Below are 18,670 nucleotides of genomic sequence, written 5' to 3'. Positions count from 1 at the left end.
ATGTGCATTATCATCTTCAACATCCAGTTAGACATTCTTGATTCAGACGACTGAAAACTGAAACAAAAGCTGCTGCAGTTTCCCCAGAAGCGGAGACACATTCATTATCTTTCCATTCATATTCAAATATACAGTACACAATAATACACACAAATGCACTTTGTGTGCTAGCATAATTATCATCTGTATTTTGAAACCACAGTCCAACAACCATGTAGAATAATCTTAAGGCCATGTAATATTGGGGGTTGCTTGTGGTAACCACCTGGATGCTCTGTCAAAGGGGCATTGCTTCAACCGACTACTCAACCTCTCCCTGCACCTGACTGACTCTTCCCCGTTGATCATGACATCTGAAATAGAATACACACCTATCGAGCCGTCCTCAAACCCCACAAACACACACTGCTGCTCACAAACAACCAGTGTCAACGGATTCTTTGCCAGACACACACTTCCTATTATTTCCCCGTCTGCCAGTCGTACAACTGTGAGGACGGGCTTCGCTCGCAGGTAACAGACGCAGTTTTTCTGCAGGGTGGTGGTAGTGGTGGTGGGCCGGTATATGTAGGCAGCATAGCATCCAGTTTTATCCAAATACGCTTTAATGACTGGACCCTCAGACTTGATTGAGCACAGTCTGACTTGAGATAAGTCCAAGAGGTTGATGGCCTCATTATCAGTGGACAGCAGGGCGTAGCTCCCATCAGAGGTCACTTGGAAGTCCTGTGGCTGACAGTGAAACCTAGACGGCAGCTGGAAGTGCTGGCACAGCGTCTCCTCTGCTACTTTCCAGGTGTACACCGCCCCCGAGGAGGCCATCACCACCACAAACTCTGGGTGCTCTGAAAGTGTGTGGAAAGCAACAACGTGTTCAGAGCTTTCAGCGCAGGAGAAACGCTTGCTGATCGAGCCCGACCACAGACTGGCAGCTAACAGGTCTCCTCGGCGACGGCCGATAAGAAAGGTGCTGGCGGGTGACACCTTGGCATCAGAGAGGTATGGGTGTATGCTGCACACAATGCTCCCCTGTGCAAGCTTCCAGACCCGAGACGACCCTCGATCAGAAATACTGACCCCAAAGTTACTGTTGGGGGTGATCAGGACGTCTGTCGCTCTGCTGCCCCTCATACGCAGGATGTTCTGACCGCTTTCTGTCCGCCAGACGTATATATCCCCTGCTGACAGTGTCACAAGGTGAACATTATCCGGAGAAAGACAGAGTTTTCCCACAGGTCCGGCATGTAGGAAATTAGCATGTGGGAGCCCTGTTTCTAACCTCCATCTCCACACCGTCTCTGAGCCATCAGAGGTGTAGAAGCCCTCCCCTGTTCGTTCAACCACCACTTCTTTCACTCCACACCCCATTTTCGGAGCTGCGCCTGCAGCATCTATCATCTCAGAGTCCCACAGTGTCAGGCAGCCATTGTGAGCGACACAAACAACACCTGAGGCCATCTTGAGGAGAGTACGGGGCTGTTTGCTTGTTTCTAAGGAGAGGACACACTCCCCTGTGCTGAGCCTCCACACCAAGACGAAGGGACAGGCATCCAACAACGCCAAGAAAAGGTGGCCATCTTGGGAGAGCAAAGCTTGAGTGAAGGCCCTCCCCTGTGGAGCCAGAAACTGGTCCCACAGCTCCCAGTCACATGCATCCCACAGTGCAACCTGGTGAGATTGACACACCAATAAAGTGCCAATTTCATGTGAGTAATCAATATTGAGGATGTCATTACATTCACCCCCAATAAAGCTTTCTCTGATAAGTCTGGGTGGGTTTATTTTGGATGCAACATCCCATAGGCTTACACTTCCTGTCCTGTCAACACATGCCACTTCCCACTTATCTTCACGCAGGATCATTGATGTAATCGCATTGTGGTTGGAGTTTGAGCAAGTGCCAAAAAACCTGCCGGTGTTGGCGTCAAATATAGACAGCGTGCCTCCCTCCAGGCCACAGTACACGTAGAAGCCATTGGAGGAGCAAACCAAACAGGTCACGCAGCTCTGGCACTGGAAATGAGTCAAGGTCTCATCGGAGACATCAAACACACTCACAAAACTCTCACCTTTCCACCACATGAATACCTTTTTCTGATGCGCAACAAAGCCCTCAATTGTGTTTGCTGTTTTTTGGCTTGAATCTGCTTCCGTATTGTGCTTAACCTGCAGAAACGTTTCTGGGCCTGTCACATCCCACAAGAAAAGCTTGTCGCATTGTGTGGCAAACAACATGAAATGACTGCTGCTCTTTACTCCGGCAAATGTCAGCTGCTCACTGCTCAGGGATAGTTTGACGACATCATACCCGAAGCCTTTCCAAATCCAAGCCGTGCCATCATCCATGATTTCTGCTACAATCCCAAACTCTGTCCCAGCTACTTCTCTAACAGAGACGTCCTTGGTTTCGGCATCACATGTTAAACACTGGATGGAGGGAAGAGATAAGGGAGTTGGGCAAAGCAATACTCCTAATCCACTTCCTGCCCTTCTCCTCTCCTGCCTGATCTCTCTGGCATAAGCATCGAGGCCAGGAAATACCTCCAGGTAAGGCAGAAGACCTGTCTCCATCACAGAGGGAAAGTACAGTGGTGAGCTCTGCAGCAGGCAAGCACAAGACTTCAGTATGCTCGCCAGCAGGGCTCTTTCCCTTGAAAAACTGAAGTGGGATGACCCCTCCTCATTCTCCAACATGGCTACCAGATCTGCCAGTAGTCCTGCTCGAACCATGGCCTGGTGAAAGCTCAAAGACATTAACAGCCCATGCTCCAACTCCCCGCATCGGTCACTTTCTTGCAAGTGATGCGGTAACTCTAAGACATTCCTCAAGTTCATTCGGCCAACCTCTTTAGAAGAAGAGGAAAAAACAAACGGCTGGCCATGAGCTTCTACAGTGGGTGGCTCTCTGTCTATGCATAACTCCATGTGGCCAATGTCCTTGTTTGGTCCAGTTGTTTGCTTTACAAAAAGCGTTTTTGCACTTCTACCACAAGGCAACCGGCCACTGAAATAGTCCGCCATCGCCGAATGAATCTCTCTCCTCACCTCGTGAGTGCCCAAACACCTCTTCGCCACCACCAGCTTGAAATGCCTGCTCACCCAGAACAACACATGTGACCCTGCAACCGTCCTTCTAATGAGAAACCTCCTCAAATCTAACAGAAGCGTCTCCACGTCGATTTGCGGGATCCTCGTATTGGATGAAGTGCTCTCATCCTGCTGGACATACTCAGTCAGCACCTTGTGATCACTGGACAGAAGGTCGGCGAGCTCGACCTCAGTGAGCCCGGTCCTGGAAAGGGTGAGGTAGGAGACGGCACGAGACACAATAGAGGAGCCGTGTTTCTGCTCGAGGTGATCAAGCAGCGCCGAAATGGCTGAGTGGACGCCAGCAGGGAGCAACGACTCAGTCACATCTGAATCTGATGACGAGAGAGGGGATTGTGGGACAGGAGGAGAGAAATGTTACGTCATCAAACTGTGCTGAGGCCTGACATATTTCAGCATTTATGTATATGCTATTTATTTAATTCAGACACTTGTTATTTCTGATGGCTGGAAAAGTTGAGTGTGTTGAAGTTTTTTTTTAAAATATGGTGTGAAAATATTCCCCCTAATTTTTCTAATCTTTTTCAAGACATTTAATAATGAAAACTTGTAAATTTCGTCTATGCATATGTCATCATTTAAATGAATCTTGCAGCACCTTTGGCCCGTCCTTGAAGGACCTCAAGGTGACATGACACCACTTAAAAAATAGTCCCCAACAACAGCCCAAATTTACTCCTGCTTAAGCAACATTTGCTAAAGCATACAGTCCCCAGCTGTTTTAGGAAAATATTGAGATTTATAACTGCAGAGGAACAATTGGACTGAATTGAGAGACAGATTAACGTATTGTTTGTTCAGGTCTTTTCATTGACTTTGTTGACCATAAAAAAAAATAAAGGAGTCTTATATTTTAAGAATCTGTCTACTTTTTTAGTCATACCAGAGTGCCAGAGCGAGGTGTGAAGGTGCAAGAGTCGAGCGTAGAGAGTCAGACAACAGGAGGTCAATGCCTGGTTCACCAGCGCCTGTTGCCCTGATGTCACCCTCCTCCCCGAACTGCTCAGCAGTGACGCCAACATATTCACACACTGTTTCCGGTCCACCGAACCCAGCTGAACACACTCATATCTTGACTCCTCACTGGGCTCCGACACACACGGAGCCGGGCTTCTTTGCGGGTTGATGGTTTGCAGGACTTGCGTTCCGTTGGAGGAGACGGTGAGGATGAGTTTGACACTGGAAGGAAGGGGAGACGGGAGGCTCTCCATGATGGGAGGTGCTAAATTGTTTTCTATATGGTCCAAGCCATCGAGGATTAGAACTAGAGGTTTTTTGGTGTTTGGCATGAATGTGAGGAGCGATAAGAGACGCTCTTTTAGCTCAGACAGACCAAAGTTGGACGTCGAGCTACAGCTGGAACTGAAGTCTCGGAGGTTAGCGATACAGCGAAGATCGTCCATGTTGCTGGGATTCTGCTCAGAGGAAGATTCACTGTGATATTTAACGCCGATTTGATAACACAGGCTCGACAACAGGTGCCTTGGTGAAGGGTTGATTGACAGGTTGCAAAAATAAGCGATCACCACAGGATCGCAGTCTGGTAGCCAAGACTTTATCTGTGGAGAGACAGGGAGAAAAAAACACGTATTTACTTGTTGTCAATGCCATGTATTAGATTCCTGTATCACTGCGTTACAATCTCTGATTACCCTGCTTGGAATATAGATTTGGTCACATGAGTAATAATTATGTTGATGCCAGAAACACTTCTCTTTAACGCTATATGAAATCTTTTTTTGGAGTCTTTTTAAGTAGAGCTGCAACTAATAATTATTGTTATGATCAGTTTCTGAAATGTGAAGAGAATACACCTGATGAATCGATTTAGATTTGGTCTATAAAATGTAAATTATGAAAAATGTCCATTTCCAAGGACGCGATGGGATGTATTCAAATGACCTTTTTGTCGGTTCAACAGTCCAGGACTGAAAACAGAAAACGTTCATATTCGAAAGGCTACAGCCACTAAATTGTCTGAATTTGGGTTTTAAACAATGCCTTAACAACTAATTGATTATCAAAATAGTTACAAATACATTTTCTGTCACCAAATATTTAATTTGTGGCTTATTGTTTCCACTTTTAAGTATTTCTATCAAAAAAGATACATTTAATTTACAAATAAGAAAGACAAAAAAAAACAGATTCTTCTCTTTTTTAAATTGACAGCTGCTGTCTTTTTTAATGTGAATAATTGTGAATACTTATTTCTAGCTCCACTATGTGTTTGTAGCAATTATTGTATTGTTTAGATTTAAAATAAGTGAAGGGTGAAGGGACTTAACATCTTGTGTGAGTTTTACACTTACTTGATGAGCACAATGTGCAAGCAGAACTGTCTTCCCTGTGCATGGGCCTCCTGTCACCACTAGTGGGCACTGTTGTCCACTCTGCTGCACAAAGGCTCTGACCTGCAGAAAATAGAAAGAAAACTCTAGTAAGGAATTGTTGCACCTGAAATGTGTGGATCTATCAGAATGACACGACACAGGGAAACAGATCCGACAATATCCCCAAACTGACTTTTAATGAGTCAAATAAAAAAAGGCAACCACTAAATTGTAAAGTAAATGGACCTGTACTTGTATAGTGCTTTTCTAGTCTTCCGACCACTCGAAGCGCTTTAACACTACATGACATCATTCACCCATTCACACGCTGATGGGAGGAGCCACCATGCAAGGGGCCACATCAGTATCAGAAACCATTCATACACATTCATACTCCATAGGCGCAGCTACGGGAGCAATTTTAGGGTTAAGTGTCTTGCTCAAGGACACATCGACAAGGGCTAGCAGCTCCGGGGCTCGAACCGCCGATCCTCTGATTGAAAGACGATCCCTGCTCACCACTGAGCCGCAGTCGCCCAGTAAAGTAAAGTACTGAATGTTACAATCCATTGATAACTTGGTTTTCAATCTTCCTCAGTTCTTAATCCTTCACATTGTCATATTAAAAACGAAATCAGCATTAGCAGTTAAAATGCTGCCTTTGAAATCATCCGTGAAAACACCTTCAACCTGACCTTTTCCTCCTCTGGCCGTGTCACGTCATAAAGTCGGGACAGGGTGCCACACAGCTCCTCCTGCTCCGCCTGCTCTCTGGTCACGGCATCACCGAGCTGTAAGCCTTCACTGCTTTCTGTGACGCTCGAGCTGTCAATCAACCCCACAAGGTCAGAGTACACCTGCTGGCAAAGAGACTCGGCATAGCCTCGCCGCCTGGCTGTCGTGTAACCATAGCGACAGTCACACTCGGTGGTGGTGGCGTAGACGAGTAGCCGAGAGGAAGTGATGAGACCAGGGAGGAAGTCGTCACAAAGATCTGACAACAACTGTGAATCAGTGGCCGTCGTCCTGAGGTCAAAGGTAACGGCCTAAACATAGAAGATATGAGACAAAAGAGTCTTTAAATCACTGTTCCAATTTGATAAAAGCTGAATTTCATATTTTGCTATTTCTATTCAGCCTATACTACAAAAATGAAGGATTATCTATAAAAACCTTCACAAGTGAGAACTATTTTAAGTGCATCTCGCTTCTGTACACAAAAATCACATCTCTCTCTGACAAGAACTAATAAAAAACACATTTTGCAACTTCACGACATTAATAAAGGCATGAGGCACATTGAGCTTATCATATCACTTTTACTTGAATCAAAATAGTTTCTGTCTTTGATGCTCATAGTAGTTTGAAGAGGTTATTTATTAGCTAGAATTAAACAACATTTCACGTAATCTTGATTGGTCTTCTTGATATGAACATTTCTGAAAAGCCCCACTTCTGGAAAAACAAAGCCAAATGTTTGGTTTCTTAAAGGAAATCCTGCCACGTGTTCAGCTACTACAGAAAAAAAACATTTCCTTTCAAAACTAAGAAGAGAAGAAGAAAAAAAAAGGAACGTGAAAAATGTATTGATCCACTCTATAATGTGCGTGAGTGAAAGTGAGCGCATGAATGAATCCTGAGAACGAGAAGGATGCCTCTTACCTCTGACTGTGGCTGAAGTTGTGACTTCATCTGTCTCTTCTCTCTCTCTCCTTTTGCGTCAATGACCTTGTGAACGTAAACCAGGCAGCGTCTGGTGATGTCATCAGGAGGACGGTTGTCCAGAGCAAATCTCAGATCTGCGTCGAGGGCTGGAGAGAAGCAGCAACGCATTTTATTAGAGCCCGACGTCAACAGACCTAGACACACAGAGAGACGTGTGCATCTCACCTGATCTGTAGTAGCAACGAGCTCTTTCTGGGCTCATTACACCAGCGTGGACACACAGACTCACAGTGGTCTGAAACTTCTTCCGCAACTCCTCTTCTTCAGCCTTCATCCTCATCTGTTCTTCCTTTTTAACGTCTGTCTGCTAAACAGCAAACAGTTTGATACTTTTTTTTTTTAAAGCATCACAGTCTAACAGCTGTGATTAAAGAAATAAACATAATTAACCCATGCAAATGATATCTGAAATATGATCACACCGACTTAATACAAGGTAATCTGATGGAGAGACTGTGACTGCGTGAAGACACATGGGATCATCAAATATTCATAGTATTCATTCATAGTTATACATGCTTATTATGGTTTAATAAGGAAAGAAACACTAAGAGAGACATTTATTTGTGTGGGACATTTTATTTAATAACCCTTTCACGTTCATAAACACTAATCAGTCAATCCTTTTTGTATAAACGTTAATTAGCAGCAGCACTCGGACAAACCTACTGCTGTTTGCTTAACAAGAGCATCTTCATCACGAAATGAGTACAACCGATGAGTCATGCATTCGTGAGGTGTGTTGTGATCACCTGGGGACAGCAGGTGTGTCTGTTTCTAGGCCTCCGGCAGTAGGAGGGAGGGATGGTGTTCTCGTCCCTCTGGTACTCTCTCTCCAGCTCCTGGGTGCTGACGCCCGCTCGCTGGCTCTCCTGCAGCAGCAGCTGGTACTCTGACACCTCCACCTGGGCGGGCAGGCTCGCTGTGCCATACTGATGTCCTACCAGGGCCTGCAGCACCACCATGTGGACACAGAAGGAACAGCAGCATGGGGATACATCGCGTACAAATGTATGCACTCTGGTGTTGGTGTTCATGGATTATTAAAGCTCAACAGGCGCTGATTAAATGGCAGTTTATGGTTAATGTACACAACACTGTAGATTATTTTACCAGTAAAAATGGTCCCGCGGAGCTCTTCATGCATTCTTTTATCAGCTGCTGTCTTGTGTTCCCATCTGGCCAAAGACTGGGATCACTAGACTCAAATGGGTCTATCACCTACACACACACACGCGCGCACATGCACACACGCACATGCACAGTTTATGAAAAGTACACATGGCGCAGTAACAATTGGCCAGGTGGCTCAGTATCATATGATATTCTTCCATCTCTCTAATTACACATGCCGCTGAAAAGAGACGATGATTTCATACACGCCGTCACAAAGATGCTCGCGCTTGCTTTGCCTAATTACATGAATGTAATTAGGCAAAGTTGGGTAGGATTGACTGGACTTTTAAAGGAATGGCCCCAGGGGATAACATGAGCACACAGACACACCCAACTAGAAGCTACCAAATAATATAGCTTTGGTTTTCCACAAAGAGCAACGTTTACAGAGGATTCTCGACGATGCTTAAATCTGCCTGTAATAGTGCTGAAACAGTCAATTATTCACTCAGTCGACTGACAGAAAATGTATTTGTTTGCAGATTTGTAATGGTTGTATTCTATGTTGTAATTTTTTTTTTCTTTTTGACTGTTGGTCAGACCAAACATTAACTTTAAGTCAAGACTTTCACCTCTCACAGCCTCAGCAGTTTGCATTATATTCAACATTTAAAGTACAAAACTATTAAAGCTAAAACATTTAAACAATATTCATAACCTAAGTGTTAATGAAACGTTGAGCTAAAGTTTATATGCATTATATATTATATGCATCTCAACTTTGCAGATGAACATTTCAGTAGCTCACAGGGTTACAATAACAAAAAAAACATGGTCAAGTGTTAGGTGATAATACATGGAAAGGATGTTGAACTTTAAGTAGAACCGTAAAAGAACAAGAAAGGATTGAGAATAGATAAGTGTGTCACCCTGACATCCCGTCCCAGTGTGTTTCTACAGTGCTCTCGAAGTTTGGGAAACACTCTCTCTCTCAGAGCTCTGCGCTCCACTGTGCTATCTATACGAAGCATAAACACAAACATACACATTAAAAATGTTTTAAAAAACATTTACAAAAAGTGCAAACATTTGTATACATGATTTGTTTTTACATACCCTCTGGGTTAGAGCACAGATATAGTTTCACACAGGTGGAATTTGAATGAGAGCGGCCCATTTGGTTTCCTCTGGAGCGCATGACAAATTGTTAAGTTAAGGGTAAAAGAAGGGAGACCAACTTTATGCAATGACCCAAATAAAAAGCTCACAGTTGCTGCTTTACTATAAACGGGTGTTTTTTTTTTCTCCCCTCTCTTCCACTCAGGAAACTCCGGCCTCGTGTATTTATAGAGGGCGTTTCTCTCTCTCTCTCTCTCTCTCTCTCTCTCTCTCTCTCTCTCTCTCTCTCTCTCTCTCTCTCTCTCTCTCTCTCTCTCTCTCTCTCTCTCTCTCTCTCTCTCTCTCTCTCTCTCTCTCTCTCTCTCTCTCTCTCTCTCTCTCTCTCTCTCTCTCTCTCTCTCTCTCTCTCCCTCCCTCTCTCTCCCTCTCTCCCTCTCTCTCTCTCTCCCTCTCTCTCCCTCTCTCCCTCTCTCTCCCTCTCTCTCCCTCTCTCTCCCTCTCTCTCCCTCTCTCTCCCTCTCTCCCTCCCTCCCCAATTAGAAAGGCAAATCATCACAAACATCCACAGACACGAAAAGGCCCCACAATAACCCCCAAAACACTTTTCAATATTTCTTTATTAATCAACATTTGTACACAATAAATACAAACTTTGTTTTTTTTTTGTACAGCCAATAATAATAATATGCAGAAAGTCTTTTGCACCTGTTCTCATTATTGTCGGCATGGCAACAGTCTGTGAAGAGACGAAGGCCAGTTGTTCCCCCACATTGTTGACAGCAGCAGCTGTGTTGCCGCTTCAAATCGAAGGATGAAAAATAAAAGAATTATATAATACATAAAACCCCAAAACAGGCTCATACCAAATAATTCAACACTGTAGCGACCAGAGGGAGTGCTAAAAAAGGGGAACATAATCATGTTCAAAGTGGCAACTGACAACAAAAAAGTAATACATTTTATATTTGATAGAAAGACTGATTGAGCATTAACGGGGGGAAATGCTTCGGGACGCTATAAACTTCAGAACAAGTTTAAAAACCCCTTCCAATGAGAGCTCCGAGAGCTAAAGGAGCACTGCTGCTGCTCACAGTCATAAGTCAATGCCATCTCCTACAGCGAAAAAAGAAGAAATAAAACTATGAGGATGGTCTTCATTTCTTGCATCACTTTTCTCACTCTGACATAATTCACCTGCACCCAGCCAAGAGGATGTGGTCACAGCTTGAGACCACATCAGATTTTCTTTTCTTCTTAAACCTAAAGTTGTGCCCCAACTCCATACTCCGTATTAATAAAAGCATGTACGCTATACCAGACTCTATACCTCATACTGATTTAAAAGAAATTAAGATACATTACAGTTGCGTATCAACAGTGAATGTGCTATGATACTGCAACTTTGGAGAATCATTTATAGTGTTCATAAAAAAGGGAAAGAATCACAGATTGAATAATTTTCTTTTCCTTCCCATTTCTATTGCTGCGTCCCAACAGTGTGCAATTAGATTTAAGTGTTTCCAGCTGTGAGGAGCTCCCCCTTTTCTCATGTGTTGCATTTAGGACCAATATTGTCCATCAGCACTAGAAAAAAAGAAGCAATCATCAAACCAATCTAAAATCCTGATTGACATGTTTGAGTATACCTTATTTTATCTTTTAACAGTCAGCTGGGCCCATCTCGAGACCACCAAACCACATTCTCTTCAAGTCTTCCTCCAAAACATCCCTTCTATGGATCAGGGTTTTCATTTGTATTAAATAATGTTAGGGAAACAACTTTTACCCATTACATTGCCCAAAAGTATCTCTTCGGAAGAGTAGGTCATAAAAAAACAACTCAATCCTCAGTCACACTGAAATAAAAAGGATTCACTACAGAATCAGAATGAAAAGAATAACTCTGATTTCTGTATTAAACTGCAGTGATTCATTCTTTCATTCTTTTCTATCCATTCTGATGCAATGTTAAAGTACTGCTACTTTTTAGGGAAGGTACAAATAAATAAAAGTGCTACGCTGCCCTTTAGGCAAAGAGTTTTAAAGGCTTGAAGGGTATTTGAGGATGTGGGGGATTTATTTACTTTGAGTAAAAAAAAAACACTACAGAATTGTACTTAGCTTCATTTGAATGTCATTTGCTAGTTCTGTCCATTTATCATGATGCATTTGTTTTATACATCTTGTGTTTTCTGTTTCCACCGGCAATAATCAAGGGTAAACATGAGGATAATATCAAATTGGAAACAATAAAGGTTGTTTTCTCTTCTGTATTAAACAAAATAAACAGACTCACTCAGTGGTGTGATGGAGTTGCTTGGCCAAAAGGGAGAACATAATACCTGTGAATGTAATGTTTATCAACTAAACAAGGATAATAATCAAAGGTGAACTGATCAAAATCAACGTGGGAGGAGATATGGTCTTTAGGGATAAAAGTTATACAGTTAATTCTCTGATTAATACAACTCGTCACCCCAAACATGAAGAGGTTATCGCAAATAAAATCTTTGCTGTCACCACATAGTGAATACCAACAATGTCAGTTCTGCGTCGTCTTCAACCGATCAGTGAGACAAGCACACAGCGGGTAACAGAAATATGGAAAAAATATTGTAATGTGTGCATAATATAATGTAACTGAATGTGTGAATATGACAGCCATTGATTCGCACTGCCAATGGCTAAAACAGACATTGGAGAAAAGAAGGAGAGTATAAAAGGAACAGTGGGAAGAGAGGTGGAGAAAAGAGCAGAAAGGAGGATCCAGCCTCCATTTTCTTTCGTTCTTTCACCCCCTCCTTCCCTTCTCTTCTTCCATCTCTCCGTCATACTGTATTTACAATGCCCTTTCAGTATACGATGAGAATAAAACTTCCACTACATATCAGACACGGTATTCCAATCAGCTGAGTTAGGCTATATGAAACTCTCTGTGCATAACATTCCTATGACAACAGTAATGTACTGTACTAATACACATTGAATACGTTTGACGATAAGGAGTTTATATATGGCGAGGGAAGGGCTGGAGAGGGGGGACACTGCGTCCACACACCACCCAGTTTCTCTGTCCATTTACTTTAACCTCAACAGCAATCAAAATCATGAGGCATCTGGCAAGTTTTATACATATTGAAACTCATCAAGCTTTCTTTTTATGGAGCCCTGACACTCAAACTATAGCAAAAGATGCCAGATAAGTCTAAAACATATTTAAATAAACTTAGTATTTGTTGGTCTTGGCACAAATGTACCTGTTTATCTATTATCTATTGTCGCTAATGTTACGTGAGGTAGCTTACCTAAAAATTGGTGGTAGCTTCAGCTCCCAAGCTAAAGCTGGCTTTTGACATAAAAAATAAACCAGCTTAAAACCTTAATCAGTAATACACTGTACCACAAAGGCTACTGCTGTACTATCAACATATGAAGTCTTGTAACTGGAGCTTTAGCATTTTAGCCAGCAAGCTACTTGCTACACAACTTGGAAGTTCAGACTATAGAGACATGCTTCTTTCTTCATAACATTTTCAACTTTAAGTGCATTTTTCTTGTCTATATTGACGACTATAGTGGAAATAAATATTGGTCTGTGTGTCATCCTCAACATTTTTATGTATTTTCTTTAAAATGTCAAATGAACTAATTTAACAAATTCCAAGCTCTAGCTAGCTAGCTTTGATAGTGTTTGCAGGCTAAAATGCAGTTTCGAGTTACATAAGAGTTTATACAGCGACATTATGGCAGTTTGCCTGACGGTCACAGTGATGATTAACATGACCTGCATTGGCTGGTGTAGTTTTTTGTAGTTTAAGTTGTACTTCAGCTAGCTAGCCAGTTGAATAGGCTCATGCTCAGCGTGTTTAGTTTCCAGTGTTGTCAGTGATGCTAACAAGCCACACAACTCTCTTCTTTGATCAAAATATTGAATGTTGCATGGACAAAATAAAATAAAAAATTAAATGTTAGTGTATAACGCTGTACATTTTTTTTCTACAATCAATTCGTATTTTTAGCGAACATTTTCATCATGTATTACATGTTGGACTTGTTCTATATACATGTAGACTAGTATAGCTCTTTACTACATTTTGTTGATTTCAGGGCTCCATAACTTTTCACATGTTTCCTTATCATTTGTTAACAGTGGAATTTCTCAAATGTAGCAAATGGTCTTGTTGTACAGAGGGATAAATCGCTTTACTATAACTTGAAGTAGGCGTTAACAAGATAAAAGAAAACTTGCCAAACCCATCATTAATTTTCCCTCACGCTCTCCTCTTAACATTCTTCCTCCTCTTCCACCTCTTCAGTGTGCTCTGGTTTTCTGCCCGATGAGGTAAAGTTTTAAGGCAAGAATGGAAGGACAGGTTGAGGGAAGAGAGGGAAGCGGAAGCGGCTACTGCTGCACTTCATCAGGAAGCTAATACGGAGATTATTCAATTGGATACACTGCCCTCATCCCTCCTCTTTGCTCTCCTCCTCAACTTGAGGAGGAAAAGATGTGGAGAGGCCATGGTTCAGTTCGGTTTACTTCACATCACTTTGTTTCAGCTGACTTCAGTTCAGAGCAGTTCAGTCCTTCAGTCTGTAGGTTGCGTCGGTCTGTAATCTGTTTTTTTTTGTCTCTGTAACTGCCTGCCAGCTTGTCCGTGTGTCACACCAGTGTGATCTCCACCTCCTCTGTTTTGTCGGTCTTCTCCTGAGATCGGCGGGGGTGCTGTTTGGGTGGAGGAGGAGCAGCTCGCACCTGTAGCAGTGAAAGAAAACATAAATATGTAGGTTGAATATAAAAGACAAATTGAAGGAATGGCGATGGCCTATTTTTTTTTATTTCACAAACGTACTGTTCATTTTCTACTTTTAGAGCCTTTAGAAAAAATAAACGCAGTCCGAATGGAAATCATATTAAGGATTCACAGGCAGTAAAATATATAACCTTGTGTCATATCGGGCTGCAGATAAAGGTTTTTCAAAGAAAATGGGAATAAATATAAATTATAATTTTCTAAAGCCCAAAGTGGACTTTCCAATGTGTTCCAAAACCACAAAGACATGCAGTTTACTACCGTAGCATGAGACAGAGAAAAATATTGATGGGAAAGTAAAAAAAACATAAAGACACAAAACACACTTCTTGAATAAGTTTTATACTAACAGGTCGTAGTTTGCTTGGGCCTCCTTCAGGGGTGAATCGCAGTGGTTGAGGAAATCCTGGAGACACTGGACTCTTGCCAGAGCTTTGATCTACAAAGAGAGAGATGGGGATATTTATAATAAAGAAAACCTCATAGTAAAAAGCCACAATGACTTCTTCTCAATGAATTCAACTACAAACAAACTTTTTCTGTGTGTGCGTCTTACTGTGGGTGGGCAGCGGTCCCTTGTGTGACGAGGCGGGCGGTGGAGGCTTGTGCTCCCCATTAAGTGCGGCGGAGGGTGAGCGTGGGAGAGGAGGCGGGGTTGAGGTCTCAGGGCTGGTGAAAGGGCTGATGGGAGGTTGTTCATACAGCGGGAGATGTGGCAGAGAACACGGCAACTTGAGAGATGGAGAAATCTAGAGAGAAGGATAGAAATGGATGAAAATGTGCCGCTCACCTGTAATCCCACAAATAAGTCAGAGGCTCTAACTCACAGTTCATGGTACAGTCAGTACTATCATTTGATATCCTTTGTGCCAACTGAAGTCAACCTCATTAAGTTACAACTCAACAGTTTAGAATAAAGCTGCAATAAACAAAAAAATCATCCAAAACAACCTTCCTTCTTGAAAGAAATACTAATAGCATATTAATTGATTGAAATGGGTTAGACCATACATAAACACAAGAGGAAGAGTCTGGTTGTTAATAAGTGTAAATTACCAAAATGTCAATGGCCATAAACACAACATGGTCATATTATCATCTTATAATGGCTAACGTGTTAGCAAACAGTTCCCTATTTACACATGCAACAGACACAAAGCTACATTAGCATGCATTTAGAGTCATGTTTCTGTCCATTTGAGGAATGTAAAACCAAGATATACTCTATTTTGCTCTGTTGTTACAAGTAACACTTCAGAAGTGGTGAGAGTGGACCAAAACAGTTAAGTTGCAAACTATTAAACTAAAAAAACAAAGCTGAGGGGAACTGCAGTCGGGTGATACGCTCTGTCTACATTATAGTCATGTACTATGTTAATACAAAAATACTAATTGGAACTTTACTAATATACTAATGGAACTTTGTATATTAGAAATATTAATGGAACTTTGGGGAATACTGTCAGGATTACCTCCCAAAAACTTTTTTTTTTTTTTTACCAATCTTCCCAACAAACCACTTAAAAAGACGTTACGAGTTCCTGTGGCGTGTTTTATGTCGACAAGCTTTTAGGAAGGGAGAGGCTGCATCCTTCCTGTTTCTGAACCTTTAATAGGCAGCACTCTGCACTACCGATAAGAGCTTTTGCTGTGATTGTAGAGCAGAGTTTTTTATCAGAGGAATGCAGGGACACAACAGTTCTGATCCAGTGTTTGTGAACTCTGCCCTGCTGAAAGATCTACTGGACAACAGCTAGGAAGAGAGGAAGAGAGGAGAGAGGGAGATAAGTGGCCCACTAGACTACACTATAAGATAGTATTTCTGCCTGGAGGAAAGCCTGATAACATAAAATGTTCCAGCTCCTTAGAGTGACGCACTGAATATCTGTGTACTTTTCGTGGGAGTATGTCCCGGCGTGCAAACATCAATCTACCTGTATGTCACCAGGCCCTCCTCCACTGGTTTCCCCATTCTCAGTAAGATCTTCTACCAGCACGGAGGGGAAGACGCCCACCCGTCCGTTGAGCTCCCCCTCCCAGAAGCCGTCGTCCGTCTGAGTTTCGCGGCTCAACAGGCGTATCACCGCTCCTTCAGAAAAGGAGAGTTCCTCGTCTGCCTGACCCTCGTAATCATAAAGTGCACGAACAAACATCACTGCAAAGAGAAAGGAAGACAAACAGAGAAAGAAAGAGAGAAATAAGATACACAGAAGGAATCATTATTCCTGGGTAAATGGAGTTCCATATCTGCCTTGCCTTGATTATCATAAAGAGAATGGGACACCCTGCTGGAGAGAGGGAGATATGGGGAAGACAGAAAGAAATAAGAAATAGTTGACAGTTTCCCCATGTGTCTGGTCTTCATGTAGAATACTTGGCACGTTGCAACAGAAAGAAGGTTGGCGAAAAAGAGAGTAGAAGATGGCTGCAAAGAAGGAAGGATAGGAAGGAAGAAAAATAAAATTAAACATTTGTAACAGATCAACTAGCTGTATACTGATTGTCTGTAGACTATCAGAATATGTAGTGTGTGTGGATGCAAGCAAATGCAATTTCAACCACTGCCATTTGGTTCCATTTTTGTACCAATTTTTTACAGCTGCCTCGCTCTCGTATCTCTTCCAGTGATTGGCAGCAACACAAATGTTCTTACGTGCTGGGAGATGTGAAAAAGGCAAAGGCCGAAAAATGGATGAAAGACAAATTAAGAGTGACAAAGCTTGTGGAACAGGACGTAGTATTGTTTTTAATGATTACTATCTTTATACATTTGTGGCTTTTGCCTTCTGTTGATCACTACACACCATACGGCCACCTTATGTTACATAGCAAGATAGACAACCAACACTTGGTTATTGTAATAACACTCTGCTTTGCAAAATGAGTGTCATTTATGGCTGGATTATGAGCAACTCCAGTGGAGCTGTAAAGAGAAAAACGCCTTAATCTGTGGCGCGTAATAACCTTATTACAGGAAGAAAGAAACACATTTACACATGTACAACTGGAACTAGATTGTTTACAGAAACTCTTGGCATGCAGTTTAATTATTTCAAAGAATAATTTGCCGTCACCAAGTTTACGGCACACTTACTGTTTATGTCTCCATTGATGCAGCCGGAGTGCAGTTCCGGCTCGGTGGAATTGGACGAGGTGTGTGATCGAGCATCGAGTGTAGCCAGAGACTGGAGCATGCTCAGCAGGCTGTTGGAGGTCGGGAACTGCAGGTATTTCTCTGGGACATAGCCCACATTACCTGACTTATTGCGAGCCTGGAAATCCCAAACACACAAACAATGAAACAGTGACTGAAAGCAACATAAAAACATGCACGGCAGGAGAAATTTGAGCATCTAAAATATCATACAAGGCTAAGCTAAGCAAACAGGGCGAACGCACAGGACGCAACACATAGATCTCATGAGGTAACATCTCTAGGGTTGTAACTGTAAACATAATGCACATCCGTATGACCGCAACATCTGTGTATGTTTTTGTGCACCTTGACCCAGTCCTCCATGTCTCCATCTTCAATGACCTCCAACATCTCCTGTTCATCAATAGTTAACTCATCCGGCTGAGAGGCCTGTGAGAGAGATATACCAACAGTGTTAAAGACAGAAAGACAAGACATTTGGACATACAAGACCACCATTAATATTTATTGTTAAAAATAAAATAAAAAAGTCTGGTACATGCACCACTGACATTCAACTTTGCTCATCTCAGTGCAAACATGAACGCACGGGACGGTGTATGACACTGTGCGTTGTGGCTGAGCAGGTATCTGCAGACATTTGATATGTGACCATGTAACCGCAGACGGTAGCTCCCTGTGTGTTGGTTCATACCTTGTATGAGTACAGGACTTTGCAGGTTAGCGGGTAGTTTCGGAGGGTTCCCGAAGGACTGGAGCTGCTGTCGTCAAAAACCTCCATGTTCTCTTCACACTCCTCTCCCTCTTCACGCTCCAAATCTACTGTGCCCTTTAACACACAAACACAGCCCGATAAAGTCAAAGACCTTTGATAACTACAAGGACGAAAGAAAAGCACCATTCACTTTCAAAGCTCCACCTTGTACTCTGGATTAAGTACACACAAAGCATTATAAAAAAAAATAATTTTTACACAACCTTCGTGCTCCAGCTCCTCACGTTCCTAAGTCGCGCCCAGCTAGGTGACTTGTGATGTTGTCTGTCTGTCTATCTCTATCTGTGTTGGCTGGTATCTACAGCTCCACCGCTACAGTTCAGCAGGTACAAGGTCTGTCCATTTCCCCCTCTTCCTGTGTGTTTGCTCGAGATTAAACTGTGACACTAGCACAGGAATAGGAATGCTTACCTTTGCTTCCTGCCTGGGTTTCTCTGTCCTAATCAGTGTGGGTGCTCCAGCTTTGAGAGACAGGTGTGGAGGGACTAATGTTTCATATGACCCAGCCCCTCCCTCTTTTGTTCAA

At 42.6% G+C, this 18,670-nt stretch overlaps 2 protein-coding genes across 4 annotated transcripts in view; both read right to left on the bottom strand.

The window, feature by feature from the left end:
• Positions 1 to 222: 222 nt before the first annotated feature.
• On the bottom strand, positions 223 to 9,480 carry LOC137790852 (NACHT and WD repeat domain-containing protein 2). The gene is made up of 10 exons (XM_068585407.1): positions 9,399 to 9,480; positions 9,212 to 9,300; positions 8,280 to 8,387; positions 7,919 to 8,116; positions 7,332 to 7,473; positions 7,086 to 7,252; positions 6,137 to 6,487; positions 5,421 to 5,522; positions 3,992 to 4,667; positions 223 to 3,422 (listed from the first exon to the last, which is right to left on the bottom strand). The coding sequence occupies exons 1-10, from the start codon at positions 9,478 to 9,480 to the stop codon at positions 226 to 228; spliced, it is 5,112 nt and encodes a 1,703-aa protein (XP_068441508.1). The 3' UTR covers positions 223 to 225.
• Positions 9,481 to 10,001: 521 nt separating this feature from the next.
• Positions 10,002 to 18,670, bottom strand: part of LOC137790486 (F-BAR and double SH3 domains protein 2-like) — a 55,124-nt gene continuing 46,455 nt past the window's right edge. For all 3 annotated transcript variants that reach the window (XM_068584774.1, XM_068584773.1, XM_068584775.1), the window contains 7 exons: positions 18,064 to 18,198; positions 17,715 to 17,798; positions 17,307 to 17,484; positions 16,147 to 16,367; positions 14,769 to 14,961; positions 14,563 to 14,651; positions 10,002 to 14,154 (listed from right to left, as the gene is read on the bottom strand). In XM_068584774.1, coding sequence (XP_068440875.1) covers positions 14,062 to 14,154; positions 14,563 to 14,651; positions 14,769 to 14,961; positions 16,147 to 16,367; positions 17,307 to 17,484; positions 17,715 to 17,798; positions 18,064 to 18,198 — 993 coding nt within the window. In that variant the 3' untranslated portion in view covers positions 10,002 to 14,061. The remainder of the gene's footprint in view (positions 14,155 to 14,562; positions 14,652 to 14,768; positions 14,962 to 16,146; positions 16,368 to 17,306; positions 17,485 to 17,714; positions 17,799 to 18,063; positions 18,199 to 18,670) is intronic.

This window comes from Clinocottus analis, unplaced genomic scaffold, assembly GCF_023055335.1.
Source record: "Clinocottus analis isolate CAN_PGR_092001 unplaced genomic scaffold, fCliAna1.0.p SCAF_2, whole genome shotgun sequence".
NCBI lineage: Eukaryota > Metazoa > Chordata > Actinopteri > Perciformes > Cottidae > Clinocottus > Clinocottus analis.
This window is presented reverse-complemented; position numbering and strand designations above follow the sequence as displayed.